This window comes from Egretta garzetta, unplaced genomic scaffold (genome assembly GCF_000687185.1).
Source record: "Egretta garzetta isolate BGI_Z169 unplaced genomic scaffold, ASM68718v1 scaffold11, whole genome shotgun sequence".
Classification (NCBI taxonomy): domain Eukaryota; kingdom Metazoa; phylum Chordata; class Aves; order Pelecaniformes; family Ardeidae; genus Egretta; species Egretta garzetta.
The window spans coordinates 721,540-746,724 of NW_009258621.1; the positions used below are offsets into that span (position 1 = coordinate 721,540).

The 25,185-nt window shown below is 44.3% G+C and overlaps 1 protein-coding gene across 5 annotated transcripts; it reads left to right on the plus strand.

Annotated features, from left to right (window-relative positions):
- The first annotated feature begins 2,770 nt into the window (after nt 1-2,770).
- Nucleotides 2,771-25,185, plus strand: PSEN2 (presenilin 2). Of its 5 annotated transcripts, XM_035903660.1 has the most exons (11): nt 2,771-2,988; nt 3,709-3,938; nt 4,952-5,093; nt 5,966-6,033; nt 6,869-7,089; nt 7,924-8,022; nt 9,815-9,892; nt 11,502-11,621; nt 11,948-12,066; nt 13,811-14,015; nt 23,758-23,837. In XM_035903660.1, the coding sequence occupies exons 1-10, from the start codon at nt 2,845-2,847 to the stop codon at nt 13,964-13,966; spliced, it is 1,377 nt and encodes a 458-aa protein (XP_035759553.1). In that variant the 5' UTR covers nt 2,771-2,844; the 3' UTR covers nt 13,967-14,015; nt 23,758-23,837. The 5 variants fall into 5 exon arrangements, with proteins under 5 accessions (XP_035759553.1, XP_035759554.1, XP_035759550.1 ...); XM_035903661.1 differs by lacking the exon at nt 13,811-14,015 and having other exon boundaries at nt 23,758-25,185; XM_035903657.1 differs by lacking the exons at nt 13,811-14,015; nt 23,758-23,837 and adding an exon at nt 21,097-22,899.

The window sequence follows — 25,185 nt, forward strand, 5'->3', positions numbered from 1 at the left end:
GGCAGAGGGGGAGGGCCAGTGTTCCTGCCTCTGCAAACTGTCTGTCAAAGACCCCCTGCTTGGCTAAGAGCCACGCTGCCATAGATGTTGCAGACCTGAGGTGAGGATGGGCTGGTTGTCTGGGAGTGAGCAGAGGGCTCGGGACGGTCAGCGGGATGGCCCCATGCTCCCTTTTCCTCCTGTGGGCACTGGCACTGCTGCCATAGTCAGCTGGGGAGCCTGTCCTGCTGGAACCTGGCTCTGTGAAAGCAAAGGAAAACAAGTGCCTGTTGTCTTTTTGAAAAGAGCTGGACAGCTGATAAGCACCTGGTGTTGGCACCAGAGAGACTGAGGATGGTGGGACAACCCCTTTGGCAGGACCATGTATTTAGGTCAGTTTAAGGCAGCTGTGAATGTGGCATCTGAGGATTTGTTGAAGGCTGGTTGCTGCAGGAACTCCTGTAAAATCCCGGATGTGTTGGGGTCTGTTCGTATCAGTCCTCAATGAAACCAAAGCCTTGTAAACAAGGGAGAGTGGTTTTGTAAACAAAGCTGTGCTCAGGCCTGAGTCTGCCTGCTGACCAGAAGTATTGTTGCATCTTTGCATTTGTCCATAGCCTTATTGAGGGAGAATAACAGAAAATGTCCAGCTTAAAACCAACTGTACTACATCATAAGATTTTTTTTTTCCATGTAGTTGTGGAGGTTAGTAATTAGTTCTGTGGTTTTGCTATTGGTTTAACTCTTCCAGTGGGCAAAACTAGGGTGTTGAAAGTAGGCTAATTGGCTGTCCCTTCTAAATCCTCTGCAGAATTGCTCTATTCATATAGCAAAAATTGTGTTGCAGCTTCTTAAATAGTTGGAGAAAAGGTTCTTTAATATTTGCATTGGGTTGTTAAAACCTGGTATCAGTCCCAAACTATCAGAGAGTAGATCTTTATTTCTTTCCTGATCTCTGACATGGGCAGAAGGTTTTGAGTTATTTAAATTCTGTGGGCCACGGATCCCATGGCATGCATAACTTAACCTGCTCAGATCCAGAAGTATGTCATGATTGAATGACTTTATGTATAAAACTTCTTTAAAGAAGGCCTAAATCCCATAACTGACCCAGAATCTAGGCTCTCAACTATAAATTATGAGCCCCCACATATTCAGTTGTAAGAGCGTGTTAAGCACCTGGAGTGGAGATTTCAGGCTTTGTAAGAAGCAAGCACATAAATGTAGGTGTTGGGGGTCTCACTCAGTAAGAACACAGTATTACCATGAAGCTGACTGGCCTGGCTCAAGGACTACCCCTTTGTTTCCTGTAACTGCACCACTTTTATCACTAAAAGAGGAACAAAATGATATGAAAAGGCTTGAAGAGAAGGCAGGGGAGGAGCAGATGTCTGAAAAGTGTTTCACTTAACCAGATTGAGTTGACATTCTCAAATTTCTTGAAGGTGCCAGATGTGTTGAGGAGGTTGTGAAAGAAAGGGGAATCTCCCACTCCTTCCTCCAAAGTGAATTTCAAGTTCTTTAGTGAGAAGTGAGAATCAAGAATATCTCGCAGATCTTCAAAGTGTCCAATCTGACCTCTCACGCTGGCTGATAGACAGCGTGGTGTACTGGTGGGATTGTGAATGCATGATTCAGATTTAAGGGACTGTGTCCAAGTCACATGGCTTCTTCAGCTTCCTCTTCTGAGTTGGATATATTTCCTGAGACACATAGGCTTTTTCTTGCAAGATGATTTGTGTAAAATACTGCAGAGGAGAGGAGGTGTTCTTGTAGATATTACAGCTTAACAATGTGTTAGAGAGGTCTGGTTTTGCTTATGGACAAGTGGCTGAGAATCAAAAGGTAACTGAATTAGCCTTATGTACTCCAGTGGCTTTGTTACGCTGACTTAACAAAGGCTAAAAGGAATTTTCCTACCACCTGCCTTTAGAGCTTCCTGAAATCCTGGCTTTAAGGCTGTTTTGCAGTATCCAGGGCAGTACACGTCTTCTTTCTGGTGTCTAGAAAGACGAGCTGTTCCTTTCCTCTGTGCACTGTGCCGCTGTTTTGCTTGTTTTCTGCACAGTAGTAGGTGGAAAGAGGCCAAACACTTCTAGCCCCCACTTCTATACTCCAAATTGTTGCCCATCCAAGTGGTTTTGCTTTTAATCACAAGGCAACATAAGGGGAAAAAAAGGAAGTGGCTGACCTAAGGAGACGGGTCTTTCCCTTTTTACACAAACCTCTCCTTGTCCATGGGCAAAGAGAAGAACTGCTTGTGAAATTCATCTGGCTAATAATAAAGTTATAACAGGGAAGATGGCATGTAACTCCTGGTTAGTGGCTTACGTACAGCCAAGGCTCCGGGTTACTAAGAAACTCTTCCTACCTGCCGATGCTTGTGGGAGTGTTGTGTAAGAGCTGAACTCTCTTAGCTTTCTAGCAGGCAGCCTGCATTTGGGGTGAAGTTTTGTTTGGCCCGTGAAAAACAAACACTAAGCACTGAGAAATCTCCTTTGTAAAAGTCAAGGTGTGCTAATGAGAGAGGGAAAATAGAGGCAGACACTGTGAAGGCTGTGGCAAAGAAAAAGTGTTGAATTGCTTCAGTGCTGCATTTTGCTGTTCTCCCTGACCACAAAAGTCACTGTGACTTTAACTGAACGGATTGTCATGCCTGGGGTGACAGCAGGCTAAATCAGCTGTTGGAAGGAGATGGAGTTCAATAGCATGCTGTAACCTCCCTGGTGAAATTGTCTCTCCTCTTCAGACTTCCAGTTTGCACTGTGGTGTTCGCTATTTTTCATTCCTTCTGCTCTGCTTCTCCCCTCAGCCTTGAGTAGTGCTTGGCCGTGCTCCTCCTGAGTGCTCCCTGGGAAAGCGATAATGATCACATTCATGAACAACTCAGACAGCGAGGAGGAGCCCTGCAATGAGAGAACATCCCTGATGTCTGCAGAGAGCCCTCCAGTACCCTCCTACCGGGATGGCCTGCAAGCCTCAGAAGCAGGGGAAGCGCAGGCGCATAGGGTAGGTATGTGGGTAGGTATATATCACTTCCCACGGAGTGAAGAAATGGGGTATGATGACAGATGTAGTTCTGCTACCCCTCAGTCCCTCCCAGCAGACTGGCTTCAAGGATTGGCTTTGGCCACTGTTGTTTCTCTGGTGTCACTCTCTTGGCCAGCAGCAGCAGCAGTGCCTGTTCCCATTTCCTCCGCTGTGACTTTCCCCCCCTTTTTATCTCTGTATATACTCCTCCCTTTTCCTTCCTTTTGGTAAAGATACAGGCTTTTAATCAGGACCTGATGCACATACCACTTGTGCAGGATATCCTTTTCAGCCTTCTTGTTTTGCCAGAAACCCTGTCTGCTCTGGTCAAACGCAGCAAATGTCAGAACAGAATCTACTCCTGCTGCCAGCAAAGCAGTGGGATAAAGCAAGCACAGCACTGCTGTGGGAGGAGGAACTGACCAAGCTTATGCCACCTCAGATGATGTTTCTTCTATCTCAGTTCTGTGCACCTTGCCCTTCATGTGCATATGTCCATCTATATATTTGGACTTGAAGAGGCCCTTAGATACTCATGGTTTTAGTTTAAAAACTCCATTGCAGCCTCTTTATAATGGAATTTCTAATGGTATTGTTCAGTTGGTACCTTTCTATTAGGAACAAGTTGAAATACGATGGAACGAAGCTTTGAACACAAAGAAAAGAAAGTCTTACATATTTGCTAATATTTCTTTTCAGAAGAGGCGAACAGGTAGCAGCCGTAGCCCTAACAATACTGCTGATGGGGATACGTCTGACTCGGGTGTTCCAGTGAGAGAAAGCGCCATGGAAAACGAAGAGGAGGAACTGACTCTGAAATATGGAGCAAAGCATGTAATCATGCTCTTTGTGCCTGTCACCCTTTGTATGATTGTTGTCGTCGCCACCATAAAGTCAGTGCGCTTCTATACGGAGAAAAACGGGCAGCTGTAAGTGGGGTCTTGAAAACAGCCTCTGAGTACACGGGATCCCTAGCTTTACATATGCGTTGCACACGCGCGCGCCTGTGTATGCAGCGTGCTGCCTTGGCAGGTTGGGAGAACCTTTACACAGCTAAAGGTGGCTGGGTAAACCTACAAAGATCTTACTAAAGTATGCTACATTCATCTGTGCAAGTCTTTCATACCTGCTTTATACTGAGTCGTTAGCGCTGTCATTAGGGCACCTTAAGCGAAGCCTGCAAGCAGTGTAATAATGAAGTTGCTTCAGACTGCAGCAAAAAAGGCCCAGGCTGAACTCCGAGTCTGTTCACCCACTAGCTGGCAGCAATCAGGGAATAGCATGTTCATTTGGATGAGTGTCTCATTTCCTGATGACATTTCTGGTTCCTGAAGACTCATGGTGTGGATACATAATTCCATCCAGCTCCTGCTGACTGTGCCTGAGAGCGCTCCTGGGGCTCTAACTGCGCTTCACGTGGCGGGTGGAGAAATGGGGACTGTGGTCCCTTGAACTGAACCAAAGGAAACAAAATGGGGGTGGGGGATGGGGCAGTGGTGGTTTGCAGGGTAATGAGAAGGAGAAAAAAAAAAAGAGTCCAAGACTCTCCTACCAAGTGTGGAAAGAAAGGGTCCCCCCCTTTCAGGACAGCACCTGGGATGTATCTTTATAGTTGTCATGGAGACCGTCCAGAGCATGCAATAAAAATTTGTGGCCTGGAGAGAAGTTATTAAATTTAAATGAAGTCATTTATACTCTAGGTCTTTTTGTTTAGAGCTCTGCCAGCCACAACTTCTCTGTAGGAATGTGCTTTTGATAGAGACCACTAATCGTTAGTTGATAATTAACTGGAGCCCAGCCCCTTCAGAGGCTACATCTCGTGTTTGCTGTCCTTGGCAGTCATACCTCCTTTTCTTTCCCACACACAGAGAGGTCTGGGTTTATCTTGGGGCAGTTAGAGGAGAATGTATGTACTTCATATGGCTTTTGCTTTATACTGCAGGATCTACACCCCTTTCAGTGAGGATACCCCATCTGTGGGCCAGCGTCTCTTGAACTCGGTGTTGAACACCATCATAATGATCAGCGTGATCGTTGTAATGACAGTGTTCCTAGTTCTGCTCTATAAATATCGCTGCTACAAGGTAAAGCATTCATGCCAGAGCCTTTCCCACCTATATGCTGAGAATTTGAGTTCAAGTGGGTCTTGCATGTCGGTGAGAAATACAGGCATTGCATGGGTTAGTCCACATCTTAGTCACAGCAAGAATCATATTGTACAGAAGCGTTTGTCAGCAGTGGTAGAGCTGTGCCCCCGAATATGCTTGGCTGCTATTTTGTCACTTAAAAACAAGGCCAGCTACTTTGTGTTAGTCAGGTCTGAGTCTTCTCCATCTGATCAAAAAGTTTTGCAGTTTGTACTTACGGAGTAAGTTGTGCCATTTACTGCACATGCCTTTTCTTAAGTTTCAGACAAGCTTTGTGGGAATTGGTATTCTGCCTGCCTGTGGAGGCTCTGGTGGAAGGGGACAAGGCTTGGAGGAAAAGGCACATTCAGGTTTTGTGGTGCCCAGGGAGTTGGTATATGTGGTGCCAGCCCAGCATTTGAGCACTGGCCATTGCTGCTTTTTAAACTTGGCCCTGAGATGGATTTATTGTACAGCCTTGGGCAAACCTCCTTTCCTCCTCCCCACCAAGCAGAGAGAACGTGCTTTCCTGTCTAAGCTAGGAGCCAGTATCGGTACACATGGAAGTGGGTAGGAAAGAGGCTAAAAGAACCAACAAAACTAAACACCAAAGGATAGAATATAAAATGTAAGAGTTTGGGAGAACTGGGAGCAGCTGGCTGTCCCCCCTCCCTCACTGGCAGTGGGGAGGGCAGGGTCTTTGGAAACTGGAGGAGGAGTGAAGGAGGAGACTGGACAATAGTGCATCTCTGACAATAGTGCATATGGCACCATGGCCTGTGCGAGGGGGAACAGCCCCTTCAATCACTGTCTCTTCTTACCCTTGATAGTTCATCCACGGCTGGCTCATCCTGTCCTCTTTGATGCTGCTCTTCCTCTTTACCTACATATATCTCGGGTAAGTGGGAATGGTGCAGGTAACCTGGCAGTTCAGAGCTCTTTCACCTCTTTGCAGAAAATCCCCAATTAGAACAAGAAAAGGAGTATCTCCTGTTCTCCAAAGGGAGGTTTAAAAATTGTTAGAATGAGATGGCTTTCTTTTAAAACAAAAAAAAAAAAAAAATAGAAAACGAGGTCTTTGATAGGCAGTGCCTGATTTTACAGTGCTTACTCTACAAAAAATCACTGGGAAGTGATACCGTGAGCATGAAATGAAAAGGCTGACCGTTGTGGTACAGAGGCCCTGAATTATATGTTGAGAAGCAAGTGGGAAGGAACTTTATGTGCCGAGTTGGTTCTCTGATTTGTCTTGCCTCTTTCTCAGACTATGTTGTTTCAAGCTCATTCCCTTAGCTCCCAGCTCAGGTAGAACCAAGCTTTTAACTTGCTGATTTAACACTTGTTAAAACTTTTCATCTTTAACTGTGAGCATCGTGCATCTGGTGGGATGACTCTTGCGTGACTTCTTTGCTTCAGACAGTCATGTAGCTGCAGGCCTATGTTCAGTTACGACCTGAACTGCCTGCTCAGACCCTTGGAATCGGGAAATCCTAAGACCTCAGGATGATGGCACTGTGGTGCTTGTCTGTGCACACAGCATGTCCATCTCCTGCAGGAGGAAGAGAGAGCTAAGAGCAGCAATTGGCTGCAAAGCAGGTTTCCCTTTCATGATGAGAGCTGCTCTAACCTGCTTCCTCCTGGTGTAGTAGTAGGCTTGTTTAACTACAGCTAGTAGGATGCTTTGTGTGTCAGCTGCTTTTATTGCTTAGCTAAACTTCCTTGTTGTATTTCAGTGAAGTATTGAAGACCTACAACGTGGCCATGGATTACCCCACTCTGTTCTTAGTCATCTGGAATTTTGGAGCTGTTGGAATGATTTGCATACACTGGAAAGGTCCCTTGCAGCTCCAGCAAGCATATCTCATTATGATCAGTGCTCTGATGGCACTGGTTTTCATTAAATATCTACCCGAGTGGTCAGCATGGGTGATTCTAGGTGCAATCTCCATCTATGGTAAGTCTGGGTTGTGACTCCCAAGGTGTGGCTCATGGAGAGGTTACCACGTATATAATTCGGAAAACAACTTTATGGTCCTAACAGCTTTAGAAAGAGGCAGATATGCAATTAAGTTGACTCCATGGCTTGTCTCTTGCTAACTTGTTCAGGTAGGTACTGTACCCCTGCCATGTCTTTTGAAGTGGAACACCAAGTCAGGGAAGTACTGAACCACATCTGACTGCATGGTAGTGGTGGTTGGATTTTTATCAGTAGCAACCTGATAATCTTGCAGGTTTTGTTTACAGTTATCAAGAGATCGTGGATTTTGGTATGAGTTAAACATTTCAAGAGAACCTGCAGAACAAGAGGCAGCTGGGAGGTAACATTCAGATTGGTGAGGAGCTCTGATGGAGGAGAGAGGGCAGGCAAAGAGGAACTGGACCAAAAGCCTTCACTCATGTGAAACGCAGTTGGTGTATGTGGTGATGGACTGTGGAACATGAACAAAGTACCCCCAGTCCTCCTCTAATTAAATTGTAACACCTCAATGTAATGCTGTCATCTACTTTCAAAGAAATAATGTGGTATTCCCAAGAGGCTTTTTATAGGATTAACACAATGAAAATTATTATTACATTAAGCCTTGGGGGATGGTATTTCAAGTGAACAACACCTTCAGGGACTAGAACAGCTAGAGTTATGCAATGTGGCAGAAACTGCCATTCAGGAAATCATCCAGTTAATATAGATAGATGTAATTTTGAGGGGAGAATAGCTTTTTAAAGATAAAGAATGTAAAATATGCATGATAATTTGAGATGAGATTGTCTGGCCCTTTTCTCTTTGCAGATCTGATGGCTGTTCTCTGTCCCAAGGGGCCACTGAGAATGCTGGTAGAAACTGCACAGGAGAGAAATGAGCCCATTTTTCCTGCATTAATATATTCCTGTGAGTAAGATTAGAATACTAATATTTTTAACCTGATTAAACTAGCAACCTATTTCTGTGTCAAACCAAAGAGCCCTATTTTAGTTACTTCCTTGCCCTAAGATTGGTGTGTATTTATGCTGTGGAACAGCCCACTTGTAGAAGGCCTTATTTATCAGTTACAATGGTGCTAACTCTAATTAGCCAAAGGGAGCCCACATTTGCCTTGTGTAAAGCTGAAATGTTCAAAAGTAGATTTATCCTTTTGTGAATACAGTGTGGAACATGCCCCTTTCTTTTGCATACAGAAGTCTGTGTTAGATGGACAGTAGTGTTCACAGAGTTCTGTGATTAGATGATGCTCACTCAGTACACTTATTCCTTGTGCATATGCTTTATAGACACACTTTAAACGTGTGATGAGGTTCCATTTTTCCTGTAGCCCCCTCTTGCTCTGTGCACTGTATGGATGGCAGTGCTTAGAATGTATTTGCTTTTTTGTTCGTTGTGTGGCTGCTGGCTTTGTAAAGGGCTCTGTTCAAGTATTGCTCTGCAAACAAAATCAGTTGTCTCTTCCCAGGCTTTCTTGGGCTGTTTAACTACGATGGTGTCTGGTGCCCTTATCTGCAAAAGTGTGTATGTGCTTAAGATTAAGGTAGCTGGAAGGTGGGTGACTCAATGCTCAGAGGACCTGGACTCAAGCGCTTCATGGGCCTCAATGACTTTTTCATTACGTCACTTGTAAGATGAATGGGTATTTCCACATGTTGGGTGCTAAGTTGAGGATGCCTACAACCCAACTGATTTTTTTATTTTTTTTTTCCCCCCCAAGCATTTAGTGTTGTATAAATGCTTTTATATGTTCCAAGCAGAGCTTCTGTTGGCTTCAGCTGACCGCCCTTTTACTGGAGATTCTGTTATACTGACCTGAGACAATAAGTCTCTCACATGTTTTAGTTAACAAACGAGTTTCTCTAAGGGAGAATGCAATTCAATAAATAATAAATACTGAACAAAAAATTCTTGTGCAGAACATCAGTGTTTCCATTGCAAGACCACATTCTGTGGCACTCTCTAGATGCAAAAACATCACTTTGGCTGAGCTTGTAGTGGAAAAGCAGGCACTGTGTTTGCTTTGGCTTTGTTCAGCTTCTGTAACAACAGGAAGACTGATGCACACTGAAATCAACAGCTGATTTGAGTTCCCCTCCACTGATTTCAGAATGGTTCGTATTCCTTTTTAATTTAGGGATCCATCTCAAGAATAAACCCCCAAACATCCTTTAGTTGTTCTTGGAACCAAAACAGAAATAGCCAATATTTTGACAGGAAAGAACCAAAACAAACAGGCAGGGAGAAAACTGGCATTCTGACAACTCCTGCATATCCCTTGCTTGTGTGCTTTACCTTTAGCAGAACATGAGGAGCAAGCTGTGTAAGTTAACCTCTGGTTACCTTTTGTACTACCATCATTTCCTGGGCAATTGTTTTCTTAAGAGTCAGAAGCCAGGAAGAAGACAAAGGAGATGAGGACCCTAGTTCTGGATTTTTGCTTTCTTTAGCCTACAGAGAGGACTATACTGACTCTTAGCTATTTGTGCTCTGGGACTTTCTTAAAAACTGAATGGACGTGCTGCTTTAATTTTCTTCTACCTTGCCTTCTAAGTGCCTAGGGAAACCAACCAAGAGTGAGTGTTTTAAAAGCATTTATGGGGCAAGGGTTTATATTTTTAGGCACAGCTAAATACTTGGCTCCTCTGAGCTGTAGTGACCGATGTTTAATGCGGCTGATCACTTCCTCTCTTTCTTCTAGCTGCTATGATATGGACAGTTGGAATGGCAAAGCTGGACACAGCAGCAAGAGGACCAAGTCAGCAGACATGGGATGCAGGTTTGCTTGCATGTCACTCTTCTATACAGAACACTGGCCCATGGAAATAATATGTGTGTTTGAGACTGCAAGTAAATGTAAGCCCCTGAACCCTGATGAATGCATTTTTTCCCCGTGTTGTTACATGAGTTGCAGAACTCTGTGATGTTCTGAAACCTGCTGTTTGGACTGGCAGCAAAGATGACCAGACAATGTAGGAAGCTCCAGCATTCAGGCTGCCTTTATTTAAAAAACAAACCAACCAAGCAAAAAACCAAACAAAAGTGTTGTCCAACACACATCTTCAGATGTACTGAAGTCATGGGCTAGTGGGGGTTTATATCTTTACTAGCTGGGGATGGTAAATTACAACATAGGCTCATAAATACCGTGCAGATGAGCTGGTGAACTTAAGTGTGTTGTAACATGTTGCATTCAGGCCATTGCCACAGCACAGACGTGCTTTTACCTAGCTGTAAGTGCAATATGGCTTACCCTGCCAAAGAAAATGAACGTCTTTACATTTACCCTTGGGTAAAGGCTTATGTTTGGGCAGTAACCCAACAGTAGCTAATGTGTTCCAAGTTTACATTCTAGCTGGTCCTGTGGTAATTTTTGTGCATTTGCTTCTAACTTCTTGAAATGTGAGTTAAACTGCAGTTTTGAAAGTGATTGAATAAAATCTGACTTGTGGTGCTGGGAGGATTTCTCATCTGGTCCTTTTGCTCTTCACAGATGACAGTACCTTTTCATGTTAAAGCAATAAATATATGCTATGGCTTGATAACTGAACATGCTGCTTATTTCAGGATAAAGCAGCTGATGTGCTAACACATGGACACAATCCTGCTTTGAAACTGGGCACAGAGCAGGAGCAAACTACATGCTGAGGTGTACAGAATGCCACTCTGGAAGTTCTGTGTGTCCTAGATCACAGTCTGCTCTCATGTCCAGTGGCAGCATCCTGTCAGACTGACGTGGACTGGAAAGTTTGCATGAGCACTCCTGAAAAATAGGAACTGTCAGATAGAGTACTATATCACAGACTGGCTGCTTCCAAAAGCACTACCAAGGGCTCTGTTTGATGTGTTTAACAGGACAAAAAAAAAAGTTAAATCTGTGAACGACCAAATGTGTCCACTTACAATGTGTGAACACCCAGCCCCAATGTGATTCAGGGCAGAACTTTTCTCGTAAATGACAGTCCTCTTAGCCATCCATTTTTGTCATACTACCAGTTAAGGAATACCTGAGCACCTCCACCCCAAAGCTATAACAATGTGGGAATGTGTATTAAATTTACTTGGTTTTACTTGCCATTCTAGCCTGTGCAGAGCAATGCTTAGTTCTGCGTATGTACTCACTTGTTAAAGCCATTGAACTGGGTAGCTGCCAAAGAAGCTGTGAATGTGTACCCTTCCGACTGTTCCAAATAATAACACAGGTGTTTTCTGCAAAGCCACTACATGTCTCTGCTTTAACTGGTCCCGATGATTATACCTCCAAGAAACAAAGACCATTCCAGAGAACCTTTGCAGAAGTGTGGATTTCATGCATTAAAACAAGTTATAAATGTAGCTACCTCTTGTGGTTTTTTTGTCTGCTCTTGGCCTATTTTTGTGGAATCAAGCTGAGGATGGGAGAGAGAACCACAGGAGCCCTTCACACGCAGACTCTCAGATATCGGAGACGAGGAGTCCTGTTCCAACCCGCCCCGTCACTTCTTTCGAGGAGCTCGAGGAGGAGGAAAGTAAGGGAAGCTTCATACCTTGTTTTCAGTGTAGTCGGAGTTGGTGCCTGACGTTTTTATTCATTATGGTTAACACTCTGTTACCCAGTTTGGCCTAATCGCAGTTAACTTGAAGATTTGTGACTTGTTGAGCAACAAAAGATCTTGAGTCTGACTCTGTATTACTTCTTGCTGTAGGATCTGCTTGGGGATTGTAGTTCCAGTGACATCTCTTGGCTACACAGACAACTTAAGCACTTACTCCCCAGGGGACAAGAATTTGTTCAGGAGGAAGCAGAACAGGAGCAGCAGAAGTAACACTTGTTTCCTTTTTCCACTTCTCTCAGGGGGTGTGAAGCTGGGCCTTGGAGACTTCATATTCTACAGCGTGCTTGTTGGGAAAGCAGCTGCCACAGCTAGTGGAGACTGGAATACTACGCTGGCCTGCTTTGTAGCCATTCTCATAGTAAGTGAGCAAGCTTTTAAACACTCGGGTACAGCCTGTTTAGCACTGTGGTGTTGCCAGAAGCACCAGCAGCTGAGCACTGCTAAATCTCTGCAGGTAACATGCTGGATGTTTAGGAGAAACCACCAGTGGATTTCCTAGCACAGTGCTCTGTCTATGAAGACAGGCTTTAAACAGCTGCAGGGAGAAGCTGAATGATACGGGCTGGAAGGGAGGATTCATCAGAGCAGAGCCAAGTGTGGAGGTGGTGGGGGTGAAACAGCCCCAGGGAAAATAGTCGCAGCTGAACTGTTAAGTGAGTTTGCTTCAGTGTTAAAGATTTGTGGCTGAAGGAAGTCACCAAAGTCAGTATTATGAACCTCATGTTGATTAGCAAGTGTAGTTGAAAAGGTTAATTCCCTTTTGCTAAAGAGAATAGCTAAATAAGAGGATGAAGATCTATCCTGTTCTTGTGTTCACGCTGGAAAAAACAGGCAGGAAGGGGACTTAAAAGTCCATGGAAACTATCAATAAAAGCAGATGACAATCATACTGTAACTGCTAAAGGACTTGGTCCTGCCAGGTCTAATGACCACACACTGTTGAGCTTTCACCTAGGTAGAAAATTATTACTAGGAACTTGCTGTTTGCACCACCATCCTCATGGAAACTAACCAGAAGGGCAACAGTAGGAGTTTTAGAAGGTAGAAGAAAATTAATTATCCCATCCTTCTTGGGCCTCCGTTTCCCCACTTACATTCCAAGGATAGTGAAAGACAGTGACTTTCATGTGTGAGGATCATGGATCAAAAAGCATGAGAACTAGAAACGAGCTAACTTAGAGTGTGGTGGGTGTAGCTTTCACAGAATCACAGAATCGTAAGGGTTGGAAGGGACCTCACAGGGACCTTTCCTACCTCACAGGTCGGAGAAACCTATAGGATCGCCTAGCTCCATATCCTGGGGTCCAGCACAGGGCCCCTTCACTTGCAGGGAATGCGCTCTCGTCTGTGAGGCCAAATGCCCTGTTCTGTTTCTTTTATGGTGCTGTTAAAATTTTTGCAGCCTAGTGTTTCTGAAGTTTTGTCATCACGGAGGAATGAAAAAGGGCTCAGATGAGAGGAATCTATACCTAAATGCACTTAGCCATACTGCCTACCCAAAATGTACAGAAGCTTTCTTTCACACATGCTCAAAAAACCCAGATACTGGCCTGCTATCCAGATAAAACCAGAATTCTCCTATCACAGTAAGCAATCCAGTGAAAAAGAACAGCAATGGATATTTTGTTTTGGTTTTTTGTTCTTTTTTTTTACCCCAAGAGACCTTGAAAACTGGGAAGGTGTTAGAAGTACGTGCTGCTGTGTATTAGTCCTCCACTGAAATTCCTTATCTGTGCAGTTCACCAGGATTTAAGTGCTTTTATCTGCTGGATCAGTACTTCATATGTAATGGTGTAGAACAAAATGTAAAATAATCTGTAAATAAATTAACCTCTCGGGGTCAGCTGTATGTCAGCATTAGCTGTTTATGCCACTTTCTCAGCAGAGTTGTGCTCAGGATTGCTGAGGAAAATACCTGGCCAGCTTGTGTGAAAGATGAAGGTGTGGGCAAATGTACCTCATGCCACTGGTAGCTCAGGAAGGCTTCAGTTGCTGTACAGTGTGTATAGCTTAATATTTGTATCTTAGTTTGTTGATGACAGATACATTTCTGGGCTTCTTACTCTATCTCCTTGTGTTTTTTATTCTCTTCTCTCTGGCAGGGTTTATGCTTAACTCTTTTATTACTGGCTGTTTTTAAGAAAGCATTGCCTGCTCTTCCCATCTCCATCACCTTTGGCTTGGTCTTTTACTTCTCGACAGACAACCTTGTGCGACCATTCATGGACACCCTGGCCTCCCACCAGCTGTATATTTAGAAGAAGTGGGAGTTAGAGGATTCTTTTTAAAGCTTTGCTGTGAAGTATGGTACGTTGTTTGGAATAAGTCATAAAGTTTTGCACTTAGTGCCATATATTTGTAAGGAAAACACTAACTCTGTGACATGATGTGTACTAAAAATCTAATAGTTAGATGTTGAAGTGAGATTTTTTCATAGGACTCTTGGGACTCCAGTGAAAAGCCTGGCTCACTGCTGATGTCAGAGTGTTACTTTTATGTTATTTGATGTGCCCACTGGCTGTTGGGAGCACAGAAACCTGTATGTAGCATGGGACACTGGAGACGTGAAGGGTGTGATCTGTGCTACCAGAAGCTAAGGTGTATTAGCCCTGGAATTGCAGTCAAGCTTAACTGTACTCCAGAATTTTGAAGCATTGCGCAAACATGCGGTGCAAACTTGTGATCAGAAAAGCGTAGCAGTCAGCAGGCACAGAACAGAGCACTGCATTACACCTGGTTGTGAGCATTAGAAAAGTGAGGTTGAACTTAATAAGCTGGCCTCTGTGCACACAATTTCTGTTGAAATTGCCCCAAATGCCTATTTATTCTGACCTTAGTGAGATACAGCGAGCCATGACGCATCTAGCCAGGATGTCAGTGGTGGGATGTTTAAACGTCAGGCTTCTGGTCCTGAGGGCATCCACCACCGCAGCTAACAGCTGAAGGCAGGGCTGCCCTTTCCAGCGCATCAGATCCTCAGTGTGGGAAGACAGATTCTTTTTCCTGTCTCCTCCCAGCATTTTATCTTTTTGGAAATCTTTTTCTGGGTCTATACTACAATCCTCAAATTACCATAGTGTGGAAATTTCTGCGCAACTCCAGTAAATCAGTTGACTTGTAACTTCCTGTGTGTATTTCTGGTCTCATTTCTGCACATTGTTGTAACTACTCCAAAGGACCATTTGCCTTCCCTGTATGAAAAGGTCCTCTTACACTGATCGAGGCTTGGTTTACCTAGTTTTTGGTACTGTTTAAAGATGATTTTGTTTTAATTACAAATTTTAAAACAGCTATTTGATGTCAAAGGGACTCTTTTGGAAATGCCCTGTCACAGTTTGTATCAAAATATGGGGGTGCAAACTTTAATCTGCTGTTACATTACTCTACATAAGGCATCGTTAATGCTAGGAATATTTACACAGTCTCAAATGAGTTCATTAAAAAAAAAAAATCACAGTGCTTGTTGCCAGTAAGAAGTACAGTTTTGACTGAATCTTACTGTTTTCACCACCTTTTAAAATAATTTTATTTCTACCTCGAGAGTAATTTTTTTAGAAATAGCCAAGTTCTGTGATTTTTTTTCTTTTCTTTTTAATCGAGTGTCTTATTATGCAAACAAGCTCTGTTTTCTTTGACAGCTGATCAATGTCAGTGTTTCAAAATGTAACATTATGCAAGGTTTTGTGAATAATGCAATGTCATTGAGAGATGCAGAATTTCATCTCTGAAAATAGTTTTTAGATAAGGCTTTGAACTACACATTTTTAAGGCGGTGCTTTTTCCAATGGACTTGTTCAACCTAATCTTTGATATTCAACAAGGACATCACACAGGTGATTCATACAAATTTTTAAAAAGTGCATAAGGGTTTTTACAAGTTGTGTGTTTCAGTTTGGACAAGTAATTTTTGTTCTTTGTTTAGTTTTCTCTCCTCATTTCTTACATTTGCAGTGTTTGGACTTAACAGCTGCAGAGAAAGTTAATTATTACTAAAAGGTATTTCCTTTGGAAACATAAATCACTAGAGCTCTGTCCGCTGATTTTTAAGATTTAGGTGAGAGTTGTTCTTTTTGTTTGTTTGGGGTTTTCTCTCTTTTAACTAAAACAGGTATGGGGCCCAGTCAGAACACAGTGACTTGCAAACGTGATTTTACTTCTTGCATTGCATGGTGTAGAGAGGATGTAGAATATTTATATGTACTAGAAGAAAAATCCTGCTTGGCTTAACAGGGTTGTAGCATGTTAGAAACAATTTATTTCTATGAAAGCAGAGTTGATATTTGAAGGAAACTTGGGGGGCACCTTCAAATATTGAAGGATCCCTACTGGAGCTGGTGGTTTTCTGCAGATTTGTGCTCGCCAAAGATTGGTCTTCAAGCAATTCTGCATAACTTATAAAAATTGTAATTTAAAAGGTAACTGAGCAACAGATTCTGTCAGTGCAACAAAATGTATTGTCCTGGTGAGTGATAGAAGTATATCATGTATATAGTGGAGTGGTTTTAATTGTGTAAAAGTTCATATGTATTTACTACAAATATATATACTCACTGTGTGTGTTTATGTGTGTATATACACACATGCACAGAAGTTTTAAAACAATATTGAGTGATTTCTCATCTCATTTGACATTTTCACCTGTGCATAAAGTGAAGTTTTGTTTGTGATGTTAACATTGTGCAGCATGGCCTAAGATGTGAGAATGGAGAGGGCAGGATTTACTCCCTAGTTGGCTACTACATGAGATACTGACTCAGTGACCTGGCAACTTGAATGAGCAAAGCATTTGTCTGTCTACTATGTTCATTCACTGTTTTCAACTTGCTGCATGCTCTGCTGAACTGCAGTCTCTTCCACCCTGAAGAAATCCTAATATTCCCACTGATGTGCATCCCTGAAAAAGCACAGCTCTCAGGTAGGCTGGGGTGATGCCCGTCTTGATGCAGGTGTCGCTCAACTGTTGCCTGAAGTCTTATAGGAGGTGCATTGTCTTGGCATTTTCTTACATGATCCCTGTCACACCCACTCCTCCTCTCCAGTCTAAAATGAGCGTCTCAATGCGTCTAGTCTCAGATGTGGCTTGAGCATACACCAATCTCTAACATGTAAGACTGAAGCTAAGTCCATGAACAAAGATGTAGTGGTAAGCCTGCCTAATGCAAACCCAAGCTTTTCATTGGTGGGAGATATGCAGCCTCCTTGCAGCACTTAGTGCCTTTGTTAGAAGCATGTGCAATTCAATCAGTTTGGCATTGTTACCTTCTGACCACACAGTTGCTGCTTGTGCTTATTGATATGTTTCTTCTTGCCGCTTCGTTGTTGCTTTTGGTTTCAATTGCTTTGGGGTTGTTTAAAGTGTACACTGTGCATCGAAGACTGGAGATGCGTTCTGCCCACAGAGAGTGCACAAGAAGCAGCACAGTCATGAAGAAAGTACAAGAAACAGGATATTCCTTGCAGTATCATGCAGTGCTTCTACAGCAGCTCTCATCGAATACTCAAGGTCTCATTCATAAAACCTAACTTCAGACTCCTAAGGGAAGTCGCTCAGAAAGGAGTCAATCTCTGCTAGAAATGTTGTCTCCTTCTGGTTCACAGAGAGAAGAGGGCACATTTGCAATATGAGGTGTCTCAGCAAGAGCTTTATAAACACTGCTGGAGCTGGGGCAACGAGGGTTAATAGATACATCAAGGTCACAGCACACGCCTACCAGTCAGGAAAAGGAGCAGTAGTCTGCTCTCCCATATCTCCTTTGCACCAGTTGCTAGTGAAGTCTCCTCCATGGGACAATCGGATGAAGTTAGATGGACCACCTCTCTTTGAGTAAATGGCACTCGCTGATGGGAGTCTGGTGAAGAATAGCTCAAGGCCCACTGTCCTTGCAAAACAAAGTATTTGGAGGTCTCCCTGCTACTCTCAAAGCAGTAAATTTCTCTGCTTTGTTCTTGCCTTCCTAGGTACTTCCAGTTAATCGCACAGTGGTTTTTGCCTGCCTTTTCCTTGTAACTCAAATTGCATTTTGGTTTAAATTAAATATATAATTATATTTTCTTATTGTTTCCCTCAGTCCCTGGTTTCCACTTTTCTGCATTAGAGATGCTCCTTGGCAGCCACGGGAGGGCAGTAAGTCTACATGGAGAAGTACCAGCCATTTTAAAGTACTCTGCTGCATGCCCCTTGTTTTTCAGTGAGGCTGAAGGCCCTGGAGTCTCCCTCATAGCAAGGAGAAAGCAGGCACCCCACACGCCAGCACAGCTGCAGTTTTGGCTCAGCAAGGGAGAGGGTTTGAGTGGAGCGAGCTCACACTGTACCAGAATCCATTTAAAACCAGCTGGTTTCAATGTGATGCCATGTTCAGCACTGCAGCTCTGGGTGAGGTGCTGCTGTTACATTGCACACTCCATTTTATTTGGGTTGCCCCCTATTTTTTTTTTTTTAAAGCATTCAGCCCTAGTTTCAGTCCTACAAACCCCAAGCATAAGTCAGGGGCTCCTCTAGACATCGCTAAATTATATTTTCTCTTGAGGATTTTCAAGAAGCAAAGGAATAATTATACTTACTGCTTTCTCATCCCACCTCTTGCTTGCAGTCTCCTGTTCTGTCCCAGCAGGTCTTGCTAATCTGGAGGGGAGGAAAAAGGATACACTGCTGTCATTTCAGCTCTCAGCACTGGGGAATGTAGGATCTAGCTAGATCATGTCTGTGCTGTCAGGAGGACCAGGGGCTAATCTACTTTTCTTGAACTCCATTGCTTTATAAGAAGGCTGCCTGGACAGATGTATCTTTGCCATACCACACTACTCATACTTTCCCCATATGCACTGTTGCATCCCTTGTTGAATTTATCCTTGGTTCCCCTGCCCCCAGTAAGGTAAAGTGATGTGAGCTGTTCCCATTCAACAAATGGGAAACAGAGCAAGAGTAAGAGAGTAAATGCTGGGTTTAAGCTTGGTTACGTAAGAAAGATCTGCCTGCATCAGATCATGATCATCAAACATGATCGCACAAGTTGCCATCCTTCCTTTTGCATCTTCTTTTTGCTGCAGGTCTGCTATCACCTATCTTTTCCCACTCTAAATTTAAGACATTTGCCCTGGGCACTCAAGGAGTTAAGTGAATATGAACTGTTATCTTCCCCTTCGTGCGACATGTTTGTTTGACAGCTGCCCAAGAGCACAATTTGAGAGGTGGCACTGCTCAGCACTATTTATGGCTCAGTATTAAAAAAGATATAAATAAACAGAGACTTTGAAGTGGAACTAGCTAAACTCCGTGATATAGAAACCTGAGACAGGTACAGGGCCAAGTAGTTAGAATGGAAGTTTTCCAAACTGGGAATTGCTAAAGTCCTATCAAACGCAGCCTGAAATAAGTGACGGCTCCCCAGGCCAACTCAGGATTAGGTCTGTGCAGCAATAAATGGTGCGAAGCCTGGCACTCCCAAACTGCCTTGCAGGGCCTGAAAAATCAGAAGGGGGCAGAGTAAGAAAAGCATTAGGCCTGTTTTCTCCAATATCATTGGTTTCCATGATTTCAGGGAGACCTTGCTCGCCCCAGTGTAAAACGTAACTCCACAGCTAACTTGCAATAAAGCGGAGTAGGAACAATGTAAAAAGAGTGCAAGAGCAAGTGTGGAAAACTGATCCAACCTTCTAACTTAGCCCATGCTATCCTCAATCTTTACAAAGCTAAAATAAGCAATTACAATTGTCCTTGACTTGGTAGAGCTGCATCTATTTATGAAAGAACCGGAGTCTTTGGAACTGGTATAAGGCAAGCAAGATCTCTGGAGCTGAAGGTAGGGAGGTATTCAAGATTATTTTTAAAGCTACCTATCCACAGCTTTGATGTACCAACAGTCAGTAGCAATAAAATGCCAGTAGCGTTAACAATTATTCCAACAGGAACTTCTTACCCCTTCATCATGCCAGACAACATATGCCCTCTCCAAACATGGCCTCAGTGATATTCTGGGAAGTTCAAATTTGAGCTATTTTTGTTCTCCAAATATTGTGCCAAAAGTCAGTCTTCCAGCACTGTTACGTGTGGTTTCCAAGAGGCATGAAAACCATTTGACTTTCTTCTTTAATAAGGGGAAAAAAAAAAAAATCTGATTTCTGTCCCTATGTGATTTGGGTGGGCAAGCTAAGAACTGAAATGGCAAACACACTAAATGATTTCAGACAACTCCTTGTGTTGCCAATGCAAACTCCAGGCTGTGCAGAACACTAATAGGGAAGAGAAATCCAGCAAACGCGCTTGGCTGTAGAGGCTATGGCTGGTCAGCCTAGGGAAGAATACAAGGTTAGAAAAAATGAAATGTACCTGAGGCATGGCTCAGATTTATAAAAGAGGAATGGGGTGCTGCCTGTTATGGCAGTGCAGCTATAGCTTTAAAGACTTAAATAGGATGGGAAAATGAGGGCTAGCAGGGGACATAAGCCATAGCAAAGGCACTTAGCATGTAAAGGGTTAGGTCACCTTCCCTGTTACCATTGTGTGTGTGCATGCTTTTCAGTGCCATCACGAAACAGGAGTGCTGCTGCAGAGAACAGGGAGAATATCTGTTCTTCAGGGAAGGAGCCACGTTTCCTATGCTTTGAAAGCAGGCTGCTGGTTAAACTGAAGGGAAAGTTGTCGAAGTCCATGGAGTGGATGGCACAGGATGTAGTCACTGTCCAGGCTTTATCATTAGATACTGTATCTAGTGGGATTGCTGTAGGAAAGGGCCATCTCTGTGCTCCCACCTTGGGCTCCTCCAGGCTAGAAATCTTCTTGGAAGTGTCTGGGAGTTGATGGGAGAGTGAACCTGCACTGCTAGTTCTTGGCACTGCTGTGCCTGAAGGCAAGCTCTTTTCCCTGTGCACAGCTACACAGCACGTTGAAATTACTCTGCTGTGCTTCCACTGAGGCTTCCCAAGCACTTCTTTAGGAGTCAGGCTTCAAGAGCACAAGAATGCCATTAGTCCTATTTTACAGATAGGAGTTGAATAATCTGCTCAGGGTCAAATGAAGGGCTTAACCTGGATGTCTGGACCATCTCTTGGTCGGTCATTCCTTCCAGAGGCTTGTATTAACTGCTGGCATCTCCCTCTTAGCTGCACTCGGAGACCTGTCAGTCAGGATATTCTGCCAGCAATCGATCTCTCTCTCCAGGTATGTGGACACAGATGTAGATACTAGAGGTCAGATTATGCAGTCCTTCTCAACTGACCTCAGGAATTGGATCAATAGCCGCAGCAAAGCAGAAAAAGAGTCAGCATCCAAAGGTAGCAATGATTCTGCTTTCCCCCTAGACTGACTGCTAGAAGTAAATTGTTGGAACTATCTGCGAATCACCTTCAGGCAAGTGGATTGAGCTTATGAGTTTGTCTGTTTGCCACACAGGCACTCAGAAAAACCCAGCAGCTTTCCCTGTCTCACTCCCACACCTTGCTGCGTGTTGGAACAGCGAGGCGAGATGCCAGGAAGCCAGAACATGGACCAGCTCTCAGGGCAGTGAGAGAAAACATGTCTTGGGGAGGATTCAATGCTGGGGCAAAGTGGCTCACTGCTCTCCGGCTATGTGACACATGGCAATGCCATGCCAAAAGCTGAGGGCAAAGGCTGAATTTGGCACCACACTTTACCATCAGGCAGCAGAGCAACCTCTGATGACTAGTGTTAATTCTTAGTTCCAGTAAAGTGTTCAGAAATAGCCCTGTTTCTCCCACATTCTCTGGCTCCAGCTTGCCTTCCCGTTTAGAATAACTCTGCGCAAACTGTTCCAGATAACAATTCTGTCCATCGTAAAAGGCTGTTTAGAGTGGCTAAAGGCAGACAAAGGACTGGCTTCTGTTTGCCTAGCTTCAAAATTAATTTGCCATGTTTACCCAGGGGGTGAATGGCTTTGCTAGTTATCATCTGTAAAGTGAATCCTGGCTGGAAGCTACAAAGAACTGAGCCTTTTCACTACGCCTGTGCAGGATTGATTGAGGTACATGTAATCAATCAGGTGGCAAGAGGAGAGGGCAAAGCACTCAACAAACTATGCGAGCAAATGCAATTTACAATGAGCAGAAACAACTGATCTGTCTAGCCTAGAGATAAGGAAGAATTACAGACTGCATAATGTTTAACCGAGTCTCACAGATTTGGGGAGAAACAGAAATACCATATTCTTGAAGCACACAGCTGCTAATCAGACTGCTGCACTCTTTTCAACTTCACCTCGTCCAAAATGGCTTTGCTCGATACCTGTAAAAAGCACTGTTGTGCAACAGAATTTGAACAGGCAGGCATGATATTGTGAATGTTTTACTACATTAATTGCTAAGGTGGCAGGGGCAAGGAGCCTGTCCTTGCCCTACAGTGTCCCAGATGCTATCCAAAGACAAGGACCGGTATCACTTTCTTCCATTTAGTGCTTCTATCTGCAGCCTCTCCACCTGGCACTGTCCTTCTCTCAACGTACTCCACCCCCATGGGCTTGCCTCCAATTTTCCAAAGCACCTGGTACCCACTTGGCACCCATGTGGCAAAGTTTGGAGAGAGCGGTGGGTGGCGTGAGCCACAGCCGAGCATGGCGTGGTGGTGTATGCATGGCGGGCTGCACAACTTTTTCTAGCAATCCTCTGTCAGTGATGAACATGTTTGCAGCTTGGGCTTGTTGTGGCTTGTTACCACCTCATCTAGAGAGAAACGCCTAGTTTTGCTTTCTTTCATAACCTAAAGAGAGAAAAAAATCCATGTACCTATATGTAAATTTCCAGTTTGTGAGAACATATTTGCAAGGCTTCTGTTCCCCCAGTGAGAGAGAAAAACATGTTTCCCAGCCCGCTGAGCATGTGTGTGTGGAGGGCAGGGTCAAACCCTGGCGAAAGACAATGAGGCTGTGATCTGCCTCGCATCCCTGAGAAGAGAAATCCAGGCAGGAACCCTCTAAAATGCCTGAAGAGTAGACTTGCTACTTTTTCCCCCAAATAATTACTAAAGATAACCCCAGCATTGGTGGGCCTGAGCCCACCTCCTGTTGAGAGTTCAGTACTGTATAGTCAATGCCCTGGAGCTATATAGCACAGGCCACAAATACGCTGTCAAGGACCACTGTAGTCTGTTCTGGATAGATATTAGCAGGAGATAAGAAATGCTAGAGCTTCCCCCCCTCCCCCTCACTACAAGAAAGATGTTGCGTTGCTGGAACATGTCCAGAGGAGAGCAACCAAGCTGGTGAGGGGTCTGGAACACAAGTCATACGAGGAGCGGCTGAGGGAACTGGGGTTATTTAGTCTGGAGAAGAGAAGGCTAAGGGGAGACCTGATCGCCCTCTACAACTACCTGAAGGGAGGCTGTACTTCTCCCTGGTAACAGATGATAGGACGAGGGGGAATGGTTTGAAGCTGCACCAGGGCAGGTTTAGGCTAGACATTAGGAAAAACTTCTTCACCGAAAGGGTTGTCAGGCTCTGGAATGGGCTGCCCAGAGAGGTGGTAGAGTCCTCCTGGCCTCCCAAGGCCTGTGTTGGTCTTTTCCCTGCAGACCCACGGAAATAATATATCACCTCTGCGGTCTGACACCCTTTACCTTTCCTTCCTTAAAGCGGCCCCTCTCTGGGTGACACAGAATGGGTCAGGAGAGGCACCTGTGAAGGTAGCTTTCTCAGCAAGGCAAAACCTAGGTGGCAAAGGGAAGGGGTTTGTGTCTTCTTCCCCCTCCTTTTTTTCAAGTAGGGGACAAAGCTGCCCTGCAGCAGTCCTCTCCCCTCCATAGAACATGATGGCCACCCCTGCCCACCTCCTCCCAACCAGGGACCTCAGGGCCCTTCAAGCAGCCCCACTGGTGTTCCCTGCCCTCTCCAGCTGTGCAGAGCTTGCTGAGAGCCCCAGAAGGAAAATGGGAGGTGGAAGTGTGAAATATCCATCCTGGTCCCTGCACTGTATCTTCCTCTTGGACGGAAAACATTTGTCTAGAGAACTGCCACACTGGCTCCTTCTGACAGCACTAAATCATCTTAAAAATAAAGTGCTTAGTGACTAAATGAAATTGAGCCTTGTCTCCTTCCCTTTGCAGTTGAGGGGAGAGAGAAAGGAAGAAGCGCAAAGAATGCCTGAGTGCTTTGGGATGAAAATACACAGTTCAGGAATCAGAGAAGTCCTAAGTGTTACAAAAGTAGCTCATCATTTGGACTATGATGATACTAGACGTGCATCTACCACCGACTGAGTCAGAGAGATCTCATTTCTTTACAAGGCTGTTGCTCTCATTCTTGGCCGTAAAGCCACGTAAATAACATATGGTACAAACAGCGTCACTGAAACCTGCCAAAGTTTTGAAATACCTACAAGTTAACTACTAAAACCAAGCCACCTGTCCAGTGACTTCTCCTTGAGCTGTTCCAGTTCATCATCCCTGTATTATTATAATATGTTGATGGAACATCAACCATAAATCTATGTAGTCAGATAAGACATTCCTCCTGCCCTGAAGAAATTAGCCTCCAAAGAACATGAGTGAACACCAGGCAAAATTCCTCAAGAGGTAGTTTATCTGAGCCTCAGTGGTTGCTCGGAGAAGAACAGAGGGGAGCATTTCCAGAACAGCTCTTGCTTTGTGGTTAGCTGTGTGAACATGGGAGAAGGATGGTGACGTATATTTTACTGTGGTCGGAGAAACAGCTTGGGCCTGTCCTATGCAAGAGGATTTCTGAGTGTTCTCTGAATAGCCTGGATACTTGTCAACCTAATGACATGACCAATAGCTGCTTAATTGAGGCTCCATTAACACTTTTTTTCTGCAGGTTAGTTGTCTGCCTACTAATTTCCTGTTGCAATGGAGCCCTTCTTACTGCAGGGCCCAAAGATCCTTCCAGGCTCTGCTTCTCTAACTTTTTCGTTTGTAGAAGTTTAGCTGCTCTGGCCCGTTCCTCTCCATGCTTTCTGGGAACCTGGCCCACTTTGTACAAGGCTTTAAAGAAGCCAGCTTTCACCAGGTTCGTCAAAGCAGTCAGCATCAGAACTGCCAGAGCTTTTCTTGGGTGTTTCCCGGCACCCGGTAAGTGGCGAGCTGCTAGGTGGTGAGCGAACAGATGCCTCTCAGAAAACAGCAAACAGGAGGAGGAAAGCAACCCCACCCAAAGGCGGACAGAGACCTTGCTGGAAGTCACAGTTGAAGAGCCCTGGACTCGCTCTTCCCGCTGCCCTTCTTGCTGCTTCTACCCCAGACCTGCAGCAGAGCTGTTTACGCACCTCACGAAATTGCATCATTAAGCCTTTCGTTATATAAGTATCAACGAGCAATACGAGGCGACAATATGATGGCATGGCTAAAGCATCTGCGGCGCAGTCAGGACTTCCAGCTGCTACATCAAACTTTCCCACTGACCTTGGGTAAGGTACTGACCTCTCTCCCTCTGACTTGCAAAATCAGGGTATTTGGAGAATTATTAAATAATCTTCAACAAACCATTTTAACATCAGTAGAGAGAAGGCTCTGGGGAAG

Excerpts from the sequence above, each read along its gene's own strand:
- PSEN2 (XM_035903657.1), top strand. The coding sequence starts at position 2,845 with ATGATCACATTCATGAACAACTCAGACAGCGAGGAGGAGCCCTGCAAT. Across the intron at positions 3,939-4,951 it reads ACGGAGAAAAACGGGCAGCT|GATCTACACCCCTTTCAGTG; the intron begins GTAAGTGGGGTC and ends TTTATACTGCAG. Across the intron at positions 12,067-21,096 it reads GCTTTGTAGCCATTCTCATA|GCACTCAGAAAAACCCAGCA; the intron begins GTAAGTGAGCAA and ends TTTGCCACACAG.